This window comes from Jatropha curcas, chromosome 10, assembly GCF_041381405.1.
Source record: "Jatropha curcas cultivar XTBG-Jc1 chromosome 10, XTBG_Jcur_1.0, whole genome shotgun sequence".
Classification (NCBI taxonomy): domain Eukaryota; kingdom Viridiplantae; phylum Streptophyta; class Magnoliopsida; order Malpighiales; family Euphorbiaceae; genus Jatropha; species Jatropha curcas.
This window is the reverse complement of record NC_143160.1, coordinates 9,581,559-9,602,161: the sequence shown is the minus strand read 5'-3', so window position 1 is coordinate 9,602,161 and position 20,603 is coordinate 9,581,559. Positions and strand designations below refer to the sequence as shown.

General features: G+C 32.4%; 2 protein-coding genes across 5 annotated transcripts; one reads left to right on the top strand and one right to left on the bottom strand.

Annotated features, from left to right (window-relative positions):
- Positions 1 to 74: 74 nt before the first annotated feature.
- On the bottom strand, positions 75 to 8,333 carry QSOX2 (quiescin-sulfhydryl oxidase 2). Of its 4 annotated transcripts, XM_012220291.4 has the most exons (12): positions 7,890 to 8,332; positions 6,259 to 6,283; positions 6,081 to 6,173; positions 4,042 to 4,223; positions 3,332 to 3,401; positions 3,165 to 3,233; positions 2,993 to 3,066; positions 2,762 to 2,903; positions 1,989 to 2,029; positions 1,017 to 1,163; positions 499 to 942; positions 75 to 315 (listed from the first exon to the last, which is right to left on the bottom strand). In XM_012220291.4, the coding sequence occupies exons 1-12, from the start codon at positions 8,108 to 8,110 to the stop codon at positions 288 to 290; spliced, it is 1,536 nt and encodes a 511-aa protein (XP_012075681.1). In that variant the 5' UTR covers positions 8,111 to 8,332; the 3' UTR covers positions 75 to 287. The 4 variants fall into 4 exon arrangements, with proteins under 4 accessions (XP_012075681.1, XP_012075680.1, XP_020536067.1 ...); XM_012220290.4 differs by having other exon boundaries at positions 75 to 942; XM_020680408.3 differs by lacking the exon at positions 3,165 to 3,233 and having other exon boundaries at positions 75 to 942.
- Positions 8,334 to 15,010: 6,677 nt separating this feature from the next.
- LOC105636895 (transcription regulator) lies at positions 15,011 to 18,736 on the top strand. The gene is made up of 11 exons (XM_012220292.4): positions 15,011 to 15,206; positions 15,370 to 15,440; positions 15,604 to 15,674; positions 15,774 to 15,823; positions 16,402 to 16,475; positions 16,563 to 16,625; positions 17,157 to 17,244; positions 17,840 to 17,902; positions 17,973 to 18,052; positions 18,220 to 18,291; positions 18,379 to 18,736. The coding sequence occupies exons 2-11, from the start codon at positions 15,409 to 15,411 to the stop codon at positions 18,458 to 18,460; spliced, it is 675 nt and encodes a 224-aa protein (XP_012075682.1). The 5' UTR covers positions 15,011 to 15,206; positions 15,370 to 15,408; the 3' UTR covers positions 18,461 to 18,736.
- Positions 18,737 to 20,603: the final 1,867 nt, after the last annotated feature.

Sequence of the window (20,603 nt, the reverse complement as noted above, 5' to 3'; positions counted from 1 at the left end):
ACAACACTCAAAATAGCTGAGTAATCAGATCAATGCAGTGGACAAAATACACACACTAATAATAAGTACATAAGTAGGAACGAAAAGAAGGGGAATAATCTTTAAAAATTACAATTATCACAAATATCTGTACATTCCAAAGTATATATGTTAAGGAAAAATTTGAAAAGAGGGTACAGAGGAGGACCTCAGAGCAGTCCAGCACGATGCGATCTGTAATGCTATTCAATCTGATTTCACCTAACTGGGCAGCATAATGGCTGTGAAGTATGGTATGGTCCTTCTAACTATCTTAGTTCCGGCTTCCTCCTTGGCCTGAAATATTTGGGAATAAAAAACAAATAAGAAATTTTACCTCCTAAGTATCAAATCTCTCTCTCCCTCATTTTTTCTTTGTTCTTCCCTTTTTTCTGTTTATACTTCATTATAATTTTTGAGAAATTGCACTGCCCTCCTAAAAATCATATGTTCTTTAAAGAGTGTAGTTGGTGGAAATACTTCCGACTCTTCTGTTGTGAACGCCAGTAACATGCAAGCGCTCCAAATGCACAGCTAGCAAGAGCAATTGCCAATGCTGCCCCCACAGGCACCACAACTGCATTTGTTGAGGCCACCAAATCTTCAATAGCTCCATCAGTCACTTCACTCAAAAGAACACCCTTCTCCTTGTAAAGGGAGGCAAGTGTTTTTCCGTAATAATTAGTTAAGAAACTGTACACCTCGTCCTTATTCCAAGCAACCCGACTGGTTCCATCGTCTCTCTGGTCATCAGAGAGATAACATGAAGAGCATAGCTGCCTTGGAGGCCAAATAATCTTTGGGAACTTGGGGTCATCAGTTCCCAGAGATGCTTCTTCCTTCATTAATCTCTCATTTACTTTATTATGTGCACTCCATAACCAAAGGACGAAGTCACGAGACGAGTCGAAAGGACGATCAACACTGTAATTTAGAATCATAGTTAGCAAATAGAACCTTGGAGAGCCAAGAACAAACTCACAATGACTTGCTTTTACCTTGAACACATTTTATAGAAATGTTGACGACACTCCTCACAAATAAAGAAGTTGTGGATAAAATCACAAATAGTTGTGAAAGCAAACTGGCTCTCTCCATCCTCAATTCTCACAGATAATGAATGCAATAGAACCCATAAACCACAGCTGCAAATATAAACATATAAATCAATTCGTATAATTGGCTGAACAATAATAGATATATACATTGAGAAGTAAATGATGAAATAAAATGGAGCATTTCATTTTCACTCAAGAAAAGACAAATAAATATGCATGTTTTGGTGGAAAATTCATGATAATATTGTTAGCAAAAGGTTGTAAAGGTTGTAAAAGGTGGCCTAAAAAAGCAGCCAGCAGTTCAAACATTTGAACCACTAAGCAAATGCAAATGCAATTTGACACGAAAAGCCAAATACACAAAAACTGAATCTTGGATCAGAAGAAAAAAAGGCTTGATGCTCCACACCACTTGCATTGATGATAATAGAAACCCTGAACGAGAATCACAATCACCATCACATGACATTGGCAACCAGCATAACTATGATTAAGCCACCGATATCACTATCATTGGTTCTTCCTTCTCACCAACGCTACTGACACCACCTCAAACAGTGCCAGTGAGAGATTGCCACTCAATCATAGTCAGGAAAAAAAATTCCCCTTTCTTCCCCTTGTTTCTAGCAAAATGTTTTGCAGCTCATTCACCTTTCAAGCCCACCAAGTGATGTACAGTGGAAAGAACTCAAACATCAGGACCAAATAGGAGATGACTTTATTCCCTTTACACAGCCCCTTCAAACGCCTTTAATGGTTTAGCTGAACATGGACTAAAAGGAACTCACAAATTGGAAAAGACGTTACAAACACCAGGTCAGACTTGGGTCTATACAACCTGCCATGCAGTTGTGATTCATGCGCCTACTGTGCCAGGTGCTTCAGTAAGAAACAAAGAAAAAGAACCATTACCTAAAGCCCCTAGTATCATTCTTGCTGCCACGGCAAAACATCTGAAGAAGCAAAAAAATAGCTCTTTCAAAATATGACCATAAAAATAAAGCTTATCAATGATGCAGTAGCAGAAGTAAACAACAGATAAATTCACAATCAAACAGCTTTTTTTAGCAGATTAATATCAGATTATCTACCAAATAGGAGCAAATATCAATCAAACAAATATGAATCATATATTTTCTAGCAGATTGATGAATATAATGGGACAGATAGGTCACAAACACAATTAAATCTTTCTTAAGAATAATGTCAAAATTAGAAGAACTAAAAGGACTGGTGGAAGCTGCATCAGGATGAAGCTTTAAGAAAAATAAGATTAAACACAATGCATATGATGCTTGAACAATTATGTAAATAATGAATTCAATCATGGTTGTGTAAACGTTAAGCAGAAACCTTAAATTTTTTTTTTTTTAAAACTGAATAAATTAGCACAACCTTTCATGTTCCAGTTCTTTACATAGAGTTGCAGTCTCATGTGAACAGACACATCCCTCAAAGAGAATAACTTAAGAACTCATTAAAAGGACAACAAAAAAAGTGACATTGATGATTGCAATCCTGCACAAAATGTAATTGCAATTATAGCATCTGGGATATATGCACTGACTCAAATCCATTAATTCAATATCAAAACAGCTGAAAACAAATCCACACATCAGGATTACAATAAGCCACTTCGAAAGAATAGGGAAGAAAAAAAAAAAAAAGAAAAGAAAAACACAGACCCAATATCCTCGAGGAACATCTTTCCCACAAATCTGGAAATTCCCTAGCATATCCTTGCCGTTGCTGAGAGCTTCCAATTTCTCATTCGGTGGGCACAAGTCATCAAAGCTTACAAGCACTTCTGCACTTCCCTTCCGGCACCTAATACAAATAATCTACCAGTAAATCAATGAGGAATCATCAACGTATGTATGGCAACATTAATTTCAGGAAAAGATATTGGTCTTTACCTCTTAGAAGGATGATGTGCCACTAAAAGCTGAAGGAATTTTATAAGTGAAGCTCGAGTTTCTGATTTGATCATCTGCAGAAGAAACATATGCATAATTGGTAAAAGAAGAAAGAAAGAAAACACATACAGGCAAACATAGAATACATAACCATAACAAACGAAAAATCCACCTTGTGCTCAAATATAATATCAAAGGCAATGGTAGTTGCCTCCTCAACATCATACACAGCACGTGCAATCTTGTATAAATCATACACTGTAGAAGTTAATATCTAAAAAATACAAGAATTCATATGTGACATTCTGGAGAAAATGTTGGGTTCTGCTGATAGAAAACCTGTCCAGGGTCTGATACATTTGATGGTAGATGTTCATTTTCGAACTTCTGATCATCCAAATGATAAGAGCTGTACGCAATTATACAAAGTAGAAATAAGGATAATGACTCGTACATTATTGCATAAACGACGAGTAAATATTGTCATAAAAACACCACTGCCAACAATAACATCTCATTATCAAAAACAACAATCATACAAGAAACATATTTCTCCATAATCCAAAAACAAATTTCAGGATAACAATAAAAAATGAGTTATAACAATAAAAGAAGACAGAACTCAAACCATTTTCTATGTTCTTTCTAAAACATGCAGATCGAAAATCTTAAACAAATACTCTTGTTATTTTGGGTAGTTGATTAAAATTATAAACACGTAAAATTTCGCCAACCTGTACTGCTATGTTTATAGCCAAAATAGATTACTGTACAGTAACCTTACCACGACAATATAAATACTAGTGCTGCTGTACAATTCTAACCTTTACTAATTACTAGTTCTAAAACCATCCCATCTCAAACTGAGTTCAGAAAATCCTATTACAGTTCAGGTCAAAGAGATGGGCAGATGTTGAAAATTCAATTGATTCATGATTGTTTAGTAACCACAACATTAAGAAATTCCAACATCAAGCCTACTTTCAAGCAAAAGATGCAGTAGTTATCGATTTATAGATCTCAACGACAAGGTTGATAATACCTCATACCTGCCCAATTGCTTATTGATCCAATTAAGCAAGTGTTCAGCTGTCCGTCCATCATCAATTACACGTATTTCACTTTTCTCTTCTTTAGGCTCCCAACCACCAGCTACAAATTTGGAAGGTGGGCCCCAAAATAGCATGGGATAATGAGATATAGAAAATCGATCGCAGAGTTTATTATTTATCTGTTCTGCCAAAAAAGTTAAAAGGGAATAGTCACTAAGTCATGCTCTTAACTTCAGTAGAATAAGGTATTTAACCATAGAATAAAGAATTATTAATAGATAAAGCTAAGTTTAACAGCATGACACGTCGGAATAGTTGCACTAAATCACAACCCCCTTTAACCAATCCTTTATTAGAAATATAAACCATCTTATATATAAACAGAATAATATGACTATTTTTTAAATTTAGTTGTCTAAGGCCTCATCTATACTGGAGTCCAAATTCAAAAAATCACACTGCACAACAATGATTTTCAGTTATCAATTTATACATTTCTTCCACGCAAATATATCTCCCTCGCATACCAACAACTCTTTAGAACATATAAATTTCCATACTTTTTACCGATGGCAAGCTTTTAGCAGAATCACAAGTTCCACATAACATTAAGAGCTAGCTCATGCTTTATCAAATACTTATATATATATATATATATATATATATATATATATATATCAGGGAATAATACCATGAAAGCATGTAACTTGCTTAAATGAACACAAGTAACAACTTATGCTTGCAGGAAAAAAAAAAAAACACATTAAACTAGTAAAACTGAAGCAATTTATTACGCTTTTGGTTTCTCGCAATAGTGGTTTCCAGGATATGCAAAGAAAAGAAAATAGAATGGTAATATGGCGGTTAAATATCCAAAAACTAAGCTCCTTCTCAAGTAAAAATATAGCAACAGCATAACTTTGGTAACTTTGTAATGGGCACATGAGAGAAAATTCCCAAACTTTACATGCTTTTTCAACCGTACTCACTTCTTCTATAATTATCAATTGGGTCTATCAACTTGAGTTTCAAATTCGTAGTAATTGGAGCCAAGAGACCAAATGCCTGGTTTCTCTCGTTAAAGCATGTGACCTGTTAACACAGCCTAATCTAACAATTTCTGTGGTAAATATGACAAAATCTAGCTAATTGAGAATAAAAAAGATAATTTTGTTTCTTTATATTTCAATTTAATTTTGTTTCTTTATATTTCAATTTCTTAGCATGAAAGAGGAAATTAAAAGAAAAACAACAAATTTCTCACTTTCCTTCACCTATTCAGCCAGGCCAGCCTACTCAGCTTAAAAATTGTTAAAATAATCCAACTCAACAGGGCACACCGTAGTGAGAGAAACTAGGAGATGGTCACAATTGTTATAAATTCTAAAGTTCATGGAACCTCTATAATTTTAAAAGAAATGGCCACAATGACAAATACGAGTGTGAGTTAGAAATTTTTTCTATTTTAATTTATTGCTTGTGTAAAAAATTATAGGTAATAACGGCTGTACTTGGCAGCATCAAGTATGATTTATCATTGAGAAAAAGAGAAGGAAACCTAAAGTCAATTGCTTCATTGGGCCTGGGGTGCCTGGAGGATAAAAGAAATCCCTTTATTGCAGGTTGATAAAGTCACTAACGCCATAGAATCCCAGATGCAGTATCAGTCAATTAAACACATTACTCTTCCATAGGAAAAAGAATTCAACATTAAGTATGTTATGCATCAAACATATTTGTCGAAATATTAAAAGAAAAAAAGAAAAAAATTCCTCATAATTATTTCATACGGTTAAATAAACATGGTCTTTCAATTTATTTCTTATTTGATTTTTGAGGGTATAAACTTCTCCAAACTACTTCCAGTGTTCCCGTTCAAAGGGAAAGCTGGAACTTGCCATAAAGCCAGAAAAACCCAACTTGACTTTTTATGGAAACTACAAAATTTCAGTTCACAAAAGAAATAATTGGATAACTTCAAGAATAGAAGTATTCCATGGCATGTAGGGAAGAAATATAGAAGATAGTCAATATACCTTTGATGCACAATCTACCCTTGCCATCAACACAATACCAGGATGCACTGCATCAGGTCCATTGAAAAGTCTTGCAACTTTTTCATAATGTGGCTGTATATTTGAACCTCAAAAGCCATAAAAATTAAGGAAATCTTCATGTAAAAGTGTCAGGAAAAAAAAATATTCCATACAATACCTTATAATTTCTGCAAGCAGGGCACCTGAAAAAACAGCAATTACCAGAACATAATGTCATATAACTTACAAAAGTTGGCACAAAAGCAATGCATCACTAATACATAAATCATATAGAAAATAAATTTTATGGTCATTACACACATGGGTGTTTTATTTCATGGAAGGACAGAAGATCTATGGAATTAACTACAGATACTCTATTTACACTATTGCATGAATTACTACTAGGAAAAATTCAAATTAGTTCCCAAAATTAGGGTCTTATCCAATAATAGTCTAAAATTTCAATACCCACATTTAACTAAACATAAAAAATTTTACTTTCAAAATGAAACCAGCCACTATAGGTTCTGCTAAAAATGAAATGTTCTATTAGTTATTATGCGCTAAAATTCATATAGGAAAGGTCCACATTTTATTTACTTTATATGATGCAAAATATAGGACCAGAATAAATACTTCTAATCTTACTTATATAGATGTTACCTTCCATAGCAGAGACCAATTTTTTCAGTATTTTAAAAATCACTCCAAAGATCTTACCTCATTTTCATAACAAAAATATGTTTTTACCTTTAAAATGCTGACAGACAGAGATGACATGAAACAGACTTTGTCAGTAGTAATTGAGACAAACATGGCTCTATAACAACTTAATAGCTAAATCAAACACGCAAAGGAACCACAGAGAGATTGAAAAAGTGAAGCAGGCAAGTTACTAAGTTTTCCATAGAATCTATGAGAATGAATGATTATTCCCACCCTATGCCACAAGTGGCATACCACATAAAAGATTCAAAGAAGCAACTAATGTAAGCATTAATTGCAATTGATGTAGAAAATCCAAATTTTATTCATTTCACCATGCACATATTTCTTTAAATGGTTTGTCCTCTTTAACAAACTTAGCAAACATTATTCTATTAGTCTAACTGTTCCATACAAAAATTGATACGAAAACTAATACATAACCAACAAGCTGGGAAAAGTTTTAAATGTAAGTTACGACACTGATATGAAAAAGATGTGCACATTGAGAACCTATAAAACAAGAACTTCACGTTTCAGGTTTTGCCAAACTACCCTTTTCCTTATTATAAGATAAGTACAAAATTCTGGTCAACCTCAACTTGCACATATACACTCTATAGCTAGCGCCTATGCACTTAAAACTCTCTCTCTCTCTCTATCTCCATTCTTCCACAGCTGTAACCATCTATTGCTTGACGGATCAATAATTGGATTGTTGTTTGTTGAACATGACTGATCATTGTACAAAAGTTTACAAGCTAACTAGATGATCCAACTAATGAACAAAGAGGAAATTCAATAAGGATTCAGTTGTACAAATCAAGCCTACTCACAAATAAACCTATGCATAAGAAAATTAATAAACTGAAGAGTTAAAATCCAATAGTCACTGCGAATCCAAAACTAAACAAATCTGAAGATTTAGTTCAAACCCACAAGCAAATACGTTAGATAGGTTAATATAATCATTTTCAATCTACCCAATTTCAGTGCCAGTAACAGTTTCACTACTATACAGCTAAAATCAACAAATACACAACAAAAAAAACAAAAAGAAAAGAAAGGACAGCACTTTTTAGAGTTTAAAAGAGAACTGACCAGTGAGCAAAGAATTCAACAATAGCAAAAGTAGCTGGAGTGTCTCTAAGAACTGAATCAAAATTGGTAATATTCAAATCGACAGCGTAATCAGGCTTGACGACATTGTCGCTGCTACTTATATCTCGAAGGATCGAACGGGATCCCGAAGGAAACGACGCCGCTTTAAAGCTAAGAAGTAAAAGCAAATTCAAAGACAGAATCCGAAATATCTGAGACATGGGCAATAGATTCAAAAAACGAGAAGAGAGAGGGATTAGCTTCAGTTAGGATTTCCGTTGTTTTCAAAAAGAGAAGAGATCTGAAAAGAGCGTTAGAGGGGTTGTTGTTCCGGTGGTGATGGCTGGTGGGTGGGTTTAGAAAATGAGGAGTGTAGGTCAAAATTCCGGCAGAAAAGGAGTTCTTCGAGTTCATGCACTTTCGCTCTAAAAGTACCATATGGTTTTTATTTTTGGCTGTGGGTCCATTTTTCCATTTAAGCATTTTCAAGTTTTGACACGTAAAATCTTCCGGTTGACGTGAAAGTATTTAAAATGTAAAATCTATTTATAGATAAATTTTTCATATTTAAAGTTTATTTATTTTTATTTCTTCAAATACTTTATTAGCATAAGTAGTTTTTTTTTCTTTTTTTTGAAAAGCGAAAATTAATAATTTTATTGTAAATTTCGGATTGTTTAAATTTATAAAATTTATTTATTAATTTATATTTTTAAAAAAAATTAATTTAATTATATTTGAATCAATAGACGTAACTTTATAGAATTTAATTTTTATTTTTTTATACCGAATACAAAACTTAAGTTTTATAAATAAATTGTATAAAATTTTATGAAATTAATTTATTTCAAATAAGGACTAATAGATGATAATAGGTATATTTAAATTTTAATAGAATACTAAAAACAGATTGCAGGTTACACAACATGAGTAATTTTTCCCTTAACTCACTAAATTGATAAAAATCCACATAAGTGAGATAACCGATCAAACCACAACTTGATTAGTTTTGTTTTCCTTTGTTTAGAAAGGAAAACAATCTTACATGAAAATAAATGTTATTGTTGGAGATTGACAATTGTTTTCTTACTTAAATTATAAGGTATTTTGTCACGACCCGTTTCCGTGGGCCGGACCAACACTAGGGCCTAGGTAAACTTAAGGCCCCTGAAGCCCGTAGTAAGCCTAAATTATTCAATCTGTCTACATGATTCTCCTAATTTCAACAAAACAGTAAGCCCATATGACTTGAGATATAAGTTTTATAAAATTTTCAAACATCTGGCCCAATATCAAATAATACATAAAATTTAACCAGGGCCTATTCACAATAACTCATAATCACAATAAGGGCTTACTAGTTTACCTACAGTTAATTACACAATAATTAATTTATAGCGTAGTGCTAACAATAAGACCCAATTTAAATACACAACCCTATAACTGCGGAGTCCAAAAATAATCTGATAATAGAATAATTTATACATTTCAAATTAAATACCATGAATATAAAGTTTACATTTGTAACTCTGTGGAGAAGATTGCAGAGCTTCAGTCGAATCAGCTGCCTCCTAGTACCTGGGAGGTTTGTTTGGGGGGGGTGAGTTTTGCAACTCAGTGAATAATAATAAATAATACACACCACATACAGTCAAGCAAAATGCACCCTAGTATACTGAATGAACACACAACAGTCAATCATATGACATTACATCAGCACCCACAAACAATATCACCTTTAAATAATCACATCACGTGGAAATTAGTCAGTGACGTCACCTAAACCCCCGACGAGCCGTCCTCTCAAACAGCCCATCCTCTCAAACATGTGCACCCGGGGAGCCAATCCCCCATATCTGGCCGACCGGTCTAATCCTCACTTGACCAGTCCTCTCAATATTTTATTTTACATTCTCTCTTTTCTTTTCCATATCATCAACATCATTTCATCAATTCATCAGGTGCACACGGGGGCGCCGATCTCCCATTTACCCGGCCGACGGTCCATTTTCATCAGTTCATCAGGATCCATATTTATCGACCGTCTTCACAAACCCATGGTGACCCACTTCATCCCAACTCCACACAAACAGAGCACAGTATATACACAGCACAAATAATCAAACAATTCATTTATCATAATACACCAATTTCATCCAAATGCACAATTATGCATAAGTATAATTATAGTGATCATAACATAATATATATGAGAAAATACAATATGTAAATATATAAAAATGTAATGTTATGCAAATGCAGTGTTGATATGCATTATTTATTATTACTCACTGTGGTGGAGAACGAAGCTCTAGCTTTGATTCTATCCGGGAGGAGCACTAGATGGACCCGAGCGATCTAAGCAAAGTAAAAATGACATCGGAAAAAGAATAATATCAGATAAAATATTTATTCATCACACTACTATTCTTAACCTATTTAATTTCTATCAATAATTTACTCTCTATAATTAATTAAATTTCTATAATAAATTTTATTTGCTACCGCAATTCATTTTATTTTCTACCGAAATTTCGACAACATCTCCCCTAAAAATTGGACTTTCCACCTGTTTAAAATATCAATAATTTTATCTAATAACTCCAAATCCGGCCCATCCATCGGTCAATCAATCAATTAAATTTTCCATCCTCCATCAATTTAATTTTTTCCCGTCCTCCACATTTATCCACATCAACTATATTAATTTTTCTTTAATTCCATAAATCATAATTTCCCAACAATTTTATTTATTACCAGAATTTAATTTTAATTAATCAAATATATTTTTATTAATCGACTCATCAACACTAAATTAAATTAATTCAACTAATCAAATTTGCTAAATTAAATTAACTAATCAAGATTACTAAAATTAATTTAATTAACTAAAATTACTAAGTTAAATTATACCCAAATTACTAAAATAAATTCTGAGAATTAGCAAGAATTGCTCTATACCCCAAGTATAATTTTTGTTGAATTTTGCTAGATCGGAAAGGCTTACGCGTGCTAGATCGGAGCTACGCGCATCGGGACTGCGAGCAAGTGGCGCGATCTACTGGACAGCAAGGATGGTGGCGCGATGAACTCGAGGAGCTGTGGCGCTGCGATCTGGCTGAGGATGAAGCGCTGCTGCAGGTGGAGCCGCTGGCTGTGGCGCGCGGAGGAGCGGCGAGGCGGTGCTGTGCGCGATGGAGGCGGTGCGACTGGCTGTGGATCGCACCTCTGCTGTTGCTGGCTGAGGTCGACGCAGGCGCAGTCACAGCAAGAAAGAAGAAGAGAGGAAGAAGAAAAGGGAAAGAAAGAAAGAAAGAAAGAAGAAGAAGAAGAAGAAGAAGAAGAAGAAGAAGAGGAAGGAGGAGGCGCTGCTGTGATGGTGAGGAGTAGAGAGGTGCAGCGCTGGAAAAAAAAAAAGAAAGGGAATTTTCTAGATGGTTTGAGTCGAACCGGTCCGATTCGACCCAAATCTTTGATTTTCTATTGGTTTTCGACTTTTTCAATCGGTTTTCGGTTCGGTTTCTCACAGTGTTCGCATTAAAATATTAAAATAAATTTCCAAGCTGTCGGTTTATTAAATTTAATTGGAAAATCTTTGAAAATAAAAATTCGAGTTGTTTCATATTTAGGAAAATGTTAAAGTTTATTACTACATTTATTTCATGATACTTGTCACATTTGGAATTTCACGTCCCTGAGAAAACTGTTAAATTTGTCTATGTTATAATAAATTATTGAGTAAATTGACTACATTACCTTTAATTTAATATTAATTTTCTGAGAAACCATCAAATTGAAAGAATAATTATTGATCATATACAAAGGGTAAATATGGAAGAAAGACATTTATTACTCCTTAAAACCACAAATGTAACAAGTATTTTATATTTTGAAGCAAACTATTTTCTCAAAATTATGAAATGAATATATTAATTAATTTGGGTTATTTGGATAATTTAATAAAAATAAGTGAAATTTTCAGTTTTCTTCGTTATTTTCTCTCCAAATTGGAGAGATTCAAAATATATGGACCTGGGTAAAAAATAAATAAAATATTAATTCCTCCAATATTTTTCTCCTATTTCCCAAACAAGGAAAAATACCTTTCCTAAATGTTTTCCATAATTATTTTCTTTCTTTCAAAAAAATACACCATCAAAACAAATGATAAAATCTCAAATTCCTTTATGCTTTTTAAAGATCTATTCGGTAAAATTAATTATTTTTGTAGCAGTTAACTGTTTTAATAACATTTAGCCATTAATTGTTTGAGTAATTTTTTCATAAAACACTAAAAGCTAAACGTTACAAGAATTAACTTTTTATAAAACGCTACATTAACTACTAAAAGCTAGTTTAAACGCTATATTACCGAACACTCTAAAAAATAACTTTTAATTAAATACTTAAAAATATATTTAAATAATAAAAAAAAAGATATATGATTAAAAGTTGAAAAAATTGGAAATTCTACACTGTAAAATAGGTAACTAGCCATCTTTTTAATGGTGTGCACTAAGAGTATCCTCTACCTAAAACGTGAAGGTTAGTCTCTTTGAGATATTTTCAAATGTTGAAACGATGACCTACTCCAAGTGAATGTTATAAATATTATTGAAATTAGTCTCTACATTTTATTTATTTACCATATTTTCACTAGGAACGATAAAATCAACCCAACTTGAAGATATGCACATGACTTAAATCCAGTCAAATCCGAATTTTTAGATTTTGACTAAATATGAGTAGGGTTTGGGTAAAACTTGAAAAATTTTATTTCGAGTGTAGATAGAGTATGGATATTGTTATTATACATTCAAACTCGAACTCGAACCTATATGCGAAATTTAAATTTAGAGAGGTTTAAAAATTTATTATTTTTTAAATTATATCATGGAATTTTTAATAAATTAGAATATTTGTAGTAAACTATCCATGTAAATTACAAAATTTCTTTTATAATGTAGTGCAGTCAAAAATGATTTCACCCTGGTTTTCATATATTTATTTGAATTCGTCAAATGTTTAAAATTTTAGATTTGAATTTTAAAATTCAATTTGATTTAAATTTCAATTTCATAAATAATGAAGAAAATAATAATGATAATGGTAATTTGGAGTATTCTAAAATAATATTTTTATGTTTAATTATTTTTTATACGAGGTTTTTAGTTATTATATTAATTGATTTTTGTTATAATTACACTTGAAGAGTCTACCACCGTTACACTTGAGTGAAGATAAGAAAAAGAATTTTGTAGTTAAAATTTTAATGTATCATTATTTGAATATTTATTTATGTATTAATTTATTTTCATATTTTTTTATGTACCGCATAAATCATTTGGATTAATTTTATTTTTTAATTTAATATCATCTAATTTTTAAACAATATATGACTAAATGGATATCCATAGATAATGGATGTCCATAAACCATAGATAATGGATCCGTGGATGTATCTAAATCCATTGAATTTCAGAATGGGTAAGAAGCATCATGTTGGCTTTGAAGCAGCTGCATGGTACTTGCATTTTGTAGACGTGGTTCGGTTATTCCCATTTGTTTATATCAATCGGTGGCGGGGTATATGAAGGAAGTATAATATTTCTTATCGGTAGGATATAGGGATTGAGAACGAGACGGGGTTTGGACATGGGTATTGTACTCTCCGACCCGAATCCTACCGTTGTCATTCATAATTTTTACATCACATCATTCGTCCTGTAATCTGGTATGCTCCAACATAGGAAATCACAATCAACAACAATAATAGATAGGGTAGTGCACCTTCCACAACTCTAAAAAAATCACATAATTCATCAAAATGCCAATAATCTTATTTGTTGATGGAATACATTAAATCCTAAACAATACAAATACATACCATTCATTTAAGGATGAAAGCAGTATGAATATTTTTGAAAACTTTCGAATAAATTGCTTAGTTATAAATATTTTTTACGCTAAATAATCTCATTTTTGCTGGTGGTTGACTACTAAAAGTTGGATATTGTGCAAAAGACTAGGATAAAGCTTGACTTTGATTTGGAGTTTTACAATCAACTATTCATAAATGTATAGTGTTTTAGCATAAATTATATGAGAGGTTGATTTTCAATATCATTGATGCATTGAATTTGGTTTGTTTAGTGTATAAGGAGAAGAGGTGAAACGTATTGCATTGTGTATTTAGTGCTAAGAATTAAATTTTTAGATGGCATTATTATGTTCTTTTTGTAGGGATTTAGTTATTGAAACGATATACGAGATGACGTGAAAAGGTAGAAGACGTGAAGAGAAGAAGGAAAATGGTTCAATCTATCACGATTTTGATTGTGATTCCCCTTTTCACAGTCTCATCGATAGCAGTGTTCTCAGTAGTGGTGATGCCAGCACCAATTTCACGACTCCTCGAGCAGTAGCAGCAACAGTGGCGATTGTTGCTCTGGTAGTATTATAGAAGAGGAAGAAGCAAGGGTCGATCTTCTCCACATATTAAATATGGTGTTCTATCAGATGTATCAGTTTCTATCAATTAGTTGGTTATTGATGACATAAATTTGTCTTCATCTTGATTACAGATATGTTAATTTCATTTCTTCTATATACTGCAATGAAACTGAACTCAGAAATAAATAAAAATAAAACGAAATTATATGTTCAAAAGCAAAAGTCGAAGAAATAGAAACATCCCTAAATCAACTGGATCAGCCAAAGCAAGCAAAAACAGTAGCTTTAAATACCTGCAGAAAGGAAAAATACGTTCTTCGGCAGGAATAAAGCAATTTTAAAGTTTGCCTTTTTTTTTTTTTCCGGTTAGAGAGTTGAGATGGAAGAAGGAGAAAGTTGAGATGTACAAGATGATGGTAATTTCATCTTTTTATAGGAAAAGTATAAATTTTGGATGGAAGGGCAGTAGTTTAACGGGAATAAAAACCAGAGAAAAAGTCGGGTAATTTTAAAAATAAGATGACAAACTAGTTAATTTTGACAAAATATAGGGAGAAAACCGTAATTCTGGTTTCAAAGGCGACATTAGGCCTACGGATCCATTTCATGAAATCCAACCGAACGCAAATCAATTCAATTGTTTGGACCTGTAAGTCAGACTCAGCCCAACAAATTATACAGCCACAGCATTCAAGAAAATTGAAAAGGCCAACGACATTTCAAAATCAATTTACATTTACACGCCAACTAGAATATTCGAATTTAGGGTTCATCTCGATCCCATCCACCAAGTCCTTGAAATTCGATCAAATTGGGGCCAATTCTTTTTCGTCTCTCATTTCTCCAATTCAAATTGTTTGAAAGGTACACTTTTCGATTAATTTCTTCTTCTTTTTTAGTTTTGTTTCTTGTGTTGTTAATTTGTAGAAATGTCGATATATCGATTATTCCTCATATTAGTTGTGCAATTAGCATTAAATGGAAATGTTTAGATGAAATGTGCTTCTTATTATTTGTCTTCTTTCAGGAATTTTAGAGACGCGTGAAGTCTGTTTGAGAATACATTATGAAGTTCTTAGAATACACTCCTCTTGAAAGGTAATTCTTTTAATTTTTACTTTGCTTCCTTTTTGAATTTTTAAATAATTAGCTGATTTTTTAACCAGTAAGATGGTGCCTTTTATTTGAATTTGAGTTTGATTTTGTGCCTTTTTATGTATTTTATTTTGATATTATGCTTTTTATGTATTTTTTTTTTAAGAATAAATGAGTTCTTGAGCAATTTAAATCTTGGAGAACGGACAATCAAGGGATGTCTTGAAGCTTACTCTTGTAAGTTCGAATTTATAACTTAAATTAAGAGGCATTTGGAAGTTTTTAAAGAAGGGGAATGTGATTTCTTTTTTTTGTTTCCTTTTATATTTTGTGAAGGCAAACACACTGGAACAGACAAGAAGCTTTCTCTCAGTTTGGAGCACGAGGTAATTCACTTGTTTATCATATGTTTTTTGTATTTGAATAACATGAATTTTTATGAGAAATAATATCACTTTCAATTATAATTTTTAAGATTGTTATCAAAATTATGTTAACTTTTCTGAAAATTAGAATAGGATGGCTAGATGATATCCATTTCCATTGCCAATCTATTATCAAGGTGAATCAAACTTGCCTTCAAAGGTGTCAGGTTAATTAATAATTAGGTTAGTATCTATATATGTTCCTATGATGAGTGCACAGGCGATGCATGCATTTTTGTCTTATATATTATATATTTTTTTTTTTGGGGTTGGGGTTGTATAAGCAAGTTAAATAATTTATTGAAAATAATATTTAATCGTCTTCAGTGATCGTACTAGGGATTCATTTCTTTTCTTGTATTATATCCTATTTTGCAGACAGCAAACAGCAAAACTATTATTGCTTTGTTAATTTGGCTTACCATCTTTCCTATTGGTGTACAACAGAGTTTCAGTCCATTGTTTCTAGATTCTTAACATTTTTTCTTTTTGGGTTTGGACTGGCAATAATTGGCTCTGGTAATCATTTTTTTTTCCAGATCCTTGATTATCTTGGGAGATCTTCAGACACCGATTCATCCTCTCCTGCTGAATACTTATTGAGCAGATCCAGGTTGTGACTGTTGCTTAGATGGATTCAGGAAATGCTAGATGTTTATATGATATTTCTGTAACTGGTTTTCCTTTATGCTTATTCCAGCCGAAAGACATTGATTTATCTTGTTCTTACACTCTATCACATGTATCCGGATTATGACTTCAGGTAACACCATACTTTATGTTGTATCTCACATTTTATACCATTGATTGTGAAAAGAAGATTATGGGTAATGCCATTATCAGCTTCTTGGGCAACATGGCATCCCGCTTTATAATCTTCTTTTAACATGTATCTGGATTATGACTTCAGGTAACACCATACTTTATGTTATATCTCACATTTTATATCATTGATTGTGAAAAGAAGATTATGGGTAATGCCATTGTCAGCTTCTTGGGCGACATGGCATCCCGCTATATAATCTTCTGTTAACTATAATGGGAGTGTTGTCAAAAGGTTTGACAGACGGTTCACAGAACTGTTGCTCTAGGAGGAGCTGAGAGTTCAATTCTCTCCATTTCCCAAATTCATTGTTGGCCATTATTGTGGTTGGCCTTTTCATTCATATAACTTCTCTTAAAATTTGGTTGGTATGCTTTCTATTCATTTCAGATTTGTACTCGCTTTGATATATTGTTCTCATTATGCTCTCTTTATATTATGATATTGCGAATGCATCTTTGTGATTTTCAGTGCCATGAAAGCTCACCAGTTCTTCACAGAGGAAACTTGGGACACTTTCAAGCAGATTTTTGATACTTATATGTTTGAAGCATCGAAGGTACCAGTTAATTCTTTTCTCATTCATGTCTGCAAAGAAATGCAATCAAAATCTCTCTCTCAAAAGGAGATTAGCATGATATAGTTATTATTATTTCTATTATGATTTTTCTTTGGTCGATTGCATTTATTGTTGGCTAGATAAAGAAATTGGCTTGTTTGCATTTTTTGCATGATTGCAATCAGGTTTAACACTCTACTGTAACCACCATTTTGTCTTTGTTGTATATTTGTATCTGTCTAATTTCTCATCGTTAGTTGTTGCTATGTTTGAAATATTTTGCCTTTATCTTGAGCTTGTCGAAGAATAATATTCTTGCTGATTCTTGTGTGAATTGGTGACTGGCACGGAAAACCTAGTTTGACCAGGTTGAAATGATAGCTGGTGTTTAGATAGGTTGTTGCCTGATTTTGAGAGAATTGTTGCATTTGTTTCTATATTTCCTTTGTGAGAGAAATGTATAGGAGAAATAACCTGGTTTTCTCTTTTTCTCTCTCTCCCCTCTTTTTCAATTGAGATATGAAGCCCAAATGAATGGCCTTCTCATCACTATTTGCTATCTTCACTTTTTTTTTTTCTCTTTCTCTATTTGTAGGAATGGATCAATGAAAATGAGGATAGCTCATTGTTGGAAACATTGTTCAAGGCTCTAGATGAGGTGAGCATACTTTTAAAGACACAAAGGCAACTTGTATCAAGAGGTCATGTTATGACATATTGCAATGCAGGTTGTAAAACTAGGAGAATGCGAAATCTACAGCTATGACCCTGATTCTGATGCAGATCCATTTCTAGAGAAAGGAGCAATGTGAGTATTCATTCATATCAGCTTTATGACCTGACATAAGTTGCTAGTTATTGGCTATTTCTACAATGAACTGCCCACATCAACCCTTCGATGGCTTCCTAAGTAATGAAAAAGGAAAGGAAGAAAGGAAAATGAGTTATTAACTTGTTCATGGTTGTTTCTTACAGCTGGTCTTTTAGTTTCTTTTTCTACAATAGAAAACTAAAGCGTGTCGTCAGCTTCCGTTTCTGTTGTGTAAGGTGGGTTAATATGATCTTTTTTTTTTTTTTTTTTTTTTTCCCTTTTTGAATTGTCCTTGAAACTACATTGATTGTTGTTTATGACAGTAACTTAGTGGCCGAGGGGTTTCTTATTGACAATTCAAGTTATGAGGAAGATGAGGAAATATTTGATGGCATGGACATGTGAGTGCTAACAGGTCATAGGCTGTTAGCATGATGTTCATATGTGAAGGCTTTTGTTATCAATCAGGAGTTATGTAGTGCCATACTCATGGCACCTAAGTTGTAGGATTAGCTTTTCAACTTCCGGCATGTAATTACTATAATCTTGTAGTTAAGAAAGATGATGTCCATAAAACGTGTATCTGAAATCTATTGCTAGGCTTGTAATTAGATTTAAGGATTCTAGTCTCTAGTAGACATTCATCTCTTTTCTCGTTCTTAAATAGTCCTATTTTGTGTACTTGGTGTACGACGTGCATGTATGTGCTGTGTGCATATGGAAGAATAATTTGCTGGCTCGATAATTTAGATCCACTAATCGCCTCCTCGGATATGATTTGTTACATTTATGAGCGTTAGTCTGTCACATCTGAAGCAGTGTGTCTATGTTTCTCGTTTCTGATTTATGAGCATGATATATTCTGAATAGTGGATAAGTGGATGTTATATCCTTGCCTATGTTTCTTAGTTGTCAGAAGTTATTAGAAGACAGCTTGGGATGAAGAATGGTGGTAAGCAAATCTAAAATTAATTAATAAAATTAATGTTTAGTATTCATGTTGAAAATGACTTTTTTTAAGTTCCTTTTGCTATTGCTAATCGTGGATGTTGAGCTAAAATTAACAGTAATTATACTGGCTCAATAGATGTAGCATTTGCAATATGATGTTTATGATTTATGAACACAAAGCTGATTTTGAAAAAAAAAAAAAAAAAAAAAGTAAAAGAAACTAATTATTGAAATCTATTCCAAAATCAGCTTTAGGTCCGTAAAAACAATATTGCAAAAATACATTATTGACTTTGTGAAAAATTGTTCTTATCAACGATAATAATGCGCAGACTAGTTCTTGTAAGCATTTTTACTTGTTGAACAAAAAAAAAAATAGAAAAAAAAGAAAGAGATCAAACCTATTGTTTAGTTGTTTTTAATTTGTTTTACTATCAGAATATGTCAAATTCACCTTGAAATAATTTTTTGTATTAGTATTTTTATTATTAATAATTACAAAATTTAGGGTTCTGCATGCTTTTTTTCTTCCCTCTTAACTGGGTAACTTAATGTCTGATCCATTGCAATGTCATTAGTTAATTTTTTTTTTTTCTCTTTTGAAGTGACCTGAAGTGAGTTACACACATTTTAAAAACAGAAGTGAGCTTAGGTAAGCAGAATAAAGGTTCTATAAATCATTGCATTCCTTTAATTCACTGCCTACCAACATCACCACTTTAACTTATAAAGTACTTTAGAGAGGTACACTTGTTCATTTGGCTATTATTATACTAGTCGAAAAGAAAAAAATACATATATATGTTATTATTATTAAAGTATTATCAAAATTTACTTTTTTCATTATCAACCAACAACTTACATGTGTACTCCTATCGCTTTCCTCCCTTTCTGCCATCTTTGTAGTAAAGCATAAATGATAAATCTACATGTTGTGACATGGTCTTTTAGTTGCACTTATCTTTTTCTTTTTTTTTTTTTTTGGACAGAATGAACTTCTGCCCTTGAAAAATCGTCTGTATTTTATCACTTAAGCCTCTAAGCAGACTTTTAGTTTATTAGTAGTTTAAAAATCAATATAAAAAAAAATGATATTCCTTTCTTCCATTTTAATGGAATTGAATGTAAAATTTTTTGTCAAAAATCTTAATTTTCAGCCATTAATGACCTTTCTATCCGAATTATTCAAGAGTGACAAACCAATTACAAAATTCACGCCAATCCGATTTCATTTCCACTCAATTTTAAATGCGAACTCATCACATAAAAAATTATTTCTTTATATAAAGAAACAATTTTGATTCTCTTGTAATGTGCTCTTCTTTGAAATTCAACATCATAGGAACTTTCAAATTTTCAATTTATTTATAATATTTCTTTTCTAGTACATGCAGTGCAGCTGTACAGTATTAGTTTAACCCATACCTGTGTGATTAAAGTGAAGCAAAATCACACATACAAATAAATATATTATAGTAAAAAAATAGTGTTGTGTACACATGTCAACTGATGGCATCAAGTTAACAGAGAATCCATTCAACTTTATGTATTCTAAAAGTTTTTATTTCTTTTCTTTTTTTATTGTAATATGTGAAAG

Bases quoted from the DNA above. Each gene is read 5' to 3' on its own strand.
- QSOX2 (XM_012220290.4), bottom strand. From the start codon at position 8,110: ATGTCTCAGATATTTCGGATTCTGTCTTTGAATTTGCTTTTACTTCTT. The intron at 6,284-7,889 runs GTCAGTTCTCTT...CTGTTTTTTCAG, and splicing joins GTTGAATTCTTTGCTCACTG to GTGCCCTGCTTGCAGAAATT. The intron at 2,030-2,761 runs GTCTGTGTTTTT...TTGCTTCTTCAG, and splicing joins ATGTTCCTCGAGGATATTGG to ATGTTTTGCCGTGGCAGCAA.
- LOC105636895 (XM_012220292.4), top strand. From the start codon at position 15,409: ATGAAGTTCTTAGAATACACTCCTCTTGAAAG. The intron at 15,675-15,773 runs GTAAGTTCGAAT...TATTTTGTGAAG, and splicing joins ATGTCTTGAAGCTTACTCTT to GCAAACACACTGGAACAGAC. The intron at 18,292-18,378 runs GTGGGTTAATAT...TGTTTATGACAG, and splicing joins TTCCGTTTCTGTTGTGTAAG to TAACTTAGTGGCCGAGGGGT.